General features: G+C 63.0%; 1 protein-coding gene across 1 annotated transcript; it reads left to right on the top strand.

Annotated features, from left to right (window-relative positions):
* Positions 1 to 673: 673 nt before the first annotated feature.
* LOC117847034 (U-box domain-containing protein 16) lies at positions 674 to 3,082 on the top strand. Its single transcript, XM_034728177.2, has one exon. It carries the CDS (start codon positions 842 to 844, stop codon positions 2,861 to 2,863), a length of 2,022 nt encoding a protein of 673 aa, XP_034584068.1. The 5' UTR covers positions 674 to 841; the 3' UTR covers positions 2,864 to 3,082.
* Positions 3,083 to 3,367: the final 285 nt, after the last annotated feature.

The raw sequence follows: 3,367 nt of genomic DNA, 5'->3' as shown, positions 1-3,367 counted from the left end.
GAAAAGAGGGAAAGAACACGTGCACCAACTCGACAATGAACAAACCCCCTTCTTGCAAGAGCCGGTCCCGTTGGGTTTCCATACTGGGTATGAGCGGCTGCGCACGGACTGGGTGTGCCGAAGACAGAATCTGCAGGAAACTGTCCTCGCCCGATCGAGGGATAGGCACGGACCGTGTCCTTCGTCGCCGCGCAGCATGCAAATGCAAGCACAACACAAACTTGGAAGCTTTCCATTTCTTACATTTCTTATCCCGGCCTGCAACGAGACCATGGAAGCGATCCTATCAACAAACCAGTTACTACCAGTTACCACCAACCCCTCTCTTCTCAACTGCCAGACCCAAGCCGGGTCACCAAGGATCCCAGCCCATCCGTCCGTCCATCGACCTCGATCAGCGGTCAGCGTTTTTTCCTTTTGGAAAAGCCCGAACGGTCACACCAGTTGACAACATCTCCTTCAAACCATCTCGCCTCGAAAACAATAGAAGAGCGGCAGCAATAGAAAACACGCACATGCCACGACATGGGTGACCATCACATCTCATCCAGGGCCACAAAAGTCAGGAGGATTCCGCCCGATTTCCCCCCTTCAATCCCAGCTCGCGCACAACTCAACGCGCCTACCGACCGGCCCCCACGCCGGCCACCCGTATATATGCCGACCCACCACCCCGCCTCCCTCTCCGTGTCCTTCCTTCTCTTCTCATCTCAAGTTCTCAACTCAACTCACTTGTTCATCCAATCCATTCGTGTTTGTTCACCGCCTGCTCTTCGGATTCAAATTGGAGTTGGATTGCAACGCTACAGCCTAGTACAGACATCTTACAGCGACAGCAGCAATGGCTAGCAGCGCGACGATCGACGCGTGGCCGTCGTCGCCCTACTCCTCGTCGGCGCCCGACGGGGAGGTGCTGCGCTCCCTGCACCGCCTGGCGCGGGACCTGTCGGCGGCCGAGGCGCCGGCGCCGTTCCTGAGGCCGATTTTCGCGTCGGTGGCCAGGCGGGCGCGGCTGCTCGCCGCCGTCTTCGACGACCTGCTGCTGAGCGGCGCGGCCGCGGGGCCGCTCCTGCTGCTGCCGCGCTCGGCGTCGCTCTGCCTCAGGGAGGTGCTCCTGGTGCTGCAGCGGTTCAAGGCGCTGGTGGCGGACTGCGCCGCGCGGAGCCGCATGCGGCTGCTGCTGCAGTCGGACGAGGTGGCCTCGCGGGCGCGGGAGCTGCAGCAGGACCTCGCAACGCTGCTCGACCTGCTCCCCGTGGCGGACCTCGGGCTCGCCGACGACGTGGCGGACCTCCTCGCGCTCGCGTCGCGGCAGTGCCGCCGCGTGGCGGCCGCGGAGCTGGAGCTCAAGGCGGGCGTGCTCGCGCTCATCCAGGAGGTGGAGCGGGAGATCGTGCCCGAGCGGGAGAGGCTGGAGGGCATCCTGGAGGAGGTGGGCATCAACGACCCCGCCAGCTGCAGCGACGAGATCGAGACCCTGGAGCGGGAGATCGGCGAACGCGTCGCCGAGAGGTGGACGTCGTCGATGATCGCGCTCGTCGGCCTCCTCCGGTACGCCAAGTGCGTCCTCTTCAGCGCCGCCACGCCGCGGCCCGTGGACTTTAAGGTGGATCTCGACGACGACGACGGCGCCGAGCCCCCGTCGCCGCCGCTGGACTTCCGGTGCCCCGTCTCCCTCGAGCTGATGAGCGATCCCGTCGTGGCTTCCAGCGGCCAGACGTACGACCGCGACTCCATCGCGCGGTGGTTCGGCTCCGGCAAGTCTACGTGCCCAAAGACAGGGCAGGTGCTGACGAATCTGGAGCTCGTGCCCAACAAAGCGCTCAAGAACTTGATAGCGCGGTGGTGCCGGGAGAACGGCATCGCTGTGGAGGTCAGCGAGGCTGGGAAGGCCGATCCGGCGCCGGTGGTGGCCGCGAACAAGGCCGCGCTGAAGGCGGCGCGCATGACCGCGTCGTTTCTGGTGAAGAAGCTGTCGGCGTCGTTCTCCCCTGAGTCGACCAAGCGCGTGGTGCACGAGATCCGGCAGCTGGCCAAGTCCGGGTCCGACAACCGCGCGTTCATCGGGGAGGCAGGCGCCGCCGCGCTCCTCGTGCCACTGCTCCGCTCCGAGGACTCGGCGCTCCAGCTCCACGCCGTGACGGCGCTGCTCAACCTCTCCATCCTGGAGGCCAACAAGAAGCGCATCATGCACGCGGAGGGCGCCGTGGACGCGCTGTGCCACGTCATGTGCTCCGGCGCGTCGTGGCGCGCCAAGGAGAACGCCGCGGCCACCGTGCTCAGCCTGGCGACCATCCACACGTACCGCCGCCGGCTGGGCCGGAACCCGCGCGTCGTCGACAGCGTCGTGCAGCTCGCGCGCACGGGGCCATCCAGCACCAAGAAGGACGCGCTCGCGGCGCTGCTGTCGCTGTCCGGCGAGCGGGAGAACATCGGGAGGCTCGTGGAGGCCGGCGCCGCGGAGGCGGCGGTGGCTGCGATTGGCGAGGCCGAGGCCGCCGCGGCGGTGCTGGCGTCGCTGGCCAAGCGCGGTGGCGCGGAGGCGATCGTGGGCATCGACGGCGCCGTGGCGCGCCTCGTGGCCGAGATGCGGCGCGGCACGGAGTGGTCGAGGGAGTGCGCGGCGGCCGCGCTGGTGCTGCTGTGCCGGCGCTCTGGTGCCAAGGCGGCGGCGCAGGTGATGGCGGTCGCAGGCGTGGAGTGGGCCATCTGGGAGGTGCTGGGCACCGGCACCGACCGCGCGCGCCGCAAGGCCGCGTCGCTCGGCAGGGCGTGCAGGCGGTGGGCGGCCGCCGGCGCGGAGCAGAGCACCACCGTGTGCCCCACCTCCGGCGCCGCGCCGGCGCTCACGATGGCGTCGTGAATTACACTACACGATTCGTAGCAGAAACTACATTTTTTTTTCACCACGATTCTTGTACAAAATTTGTTCCTGGTCATTGAGGCCTTCCACGATTCTTTGGCCCGTACTGCGGGCAGTGAGTAATTGATCAACTGTAAATACAAGACGCTCTTGTTCTCTTTTTTCATCAAATATTGTCTCGAGAAATAAAGAGAAAGAAACAAATAACAATGTTCACTACTTGTTCCGTGACTTCATGCCCCCTGTTCTGATGTTGCTATTCAGATCGCATCTTCCTAGCGAGCACAATTAACTAGGAGTATTGTCATTTGTGCTCCAACTTTTGGTACGAACGCAACACGGTGCGTTTGATTTCCTTTACTTATTTTTAGCACGTTTCACATCGAATGTTTAGATACTAATTAGAAGTATTAAACGTAGACTATTTACAAAACCCATTACATAAGTGGAGGCTAAACGGCGAGACGAATCTATTAAGCCTAATTAATTCATCATTAGCAAATG

This window comes from Setaria viridis, chromosome 3 (assembly GCF_005286985.2).
Source record: "Setaria viridis chromosome 3, Setaria_viridis_v4.0, whole genome shotgun sequence".
Classification (NCBI taxonomy): Eukaryota; Viridiplantae; Streptophyta; class Magnoliopsida; order Poales; family Poaceae; genus Setaria; species Setaria viridis.
The sequence above is the reverse complement of the archived record's forward strand: the minus strand, read 5'-3'. Positions and strand labels throughout refer to the sequence as shown.

Bases quoted from the DNA above. Each gene is read 5' to 3' on its own strand.
- LOC117847034 (XM_034728177.2), top strand. From the start codon at position 842: ATGGCTAGCAGCGCGACGATCGACGCGTGGCCGTCGTCGCCCTACTCC.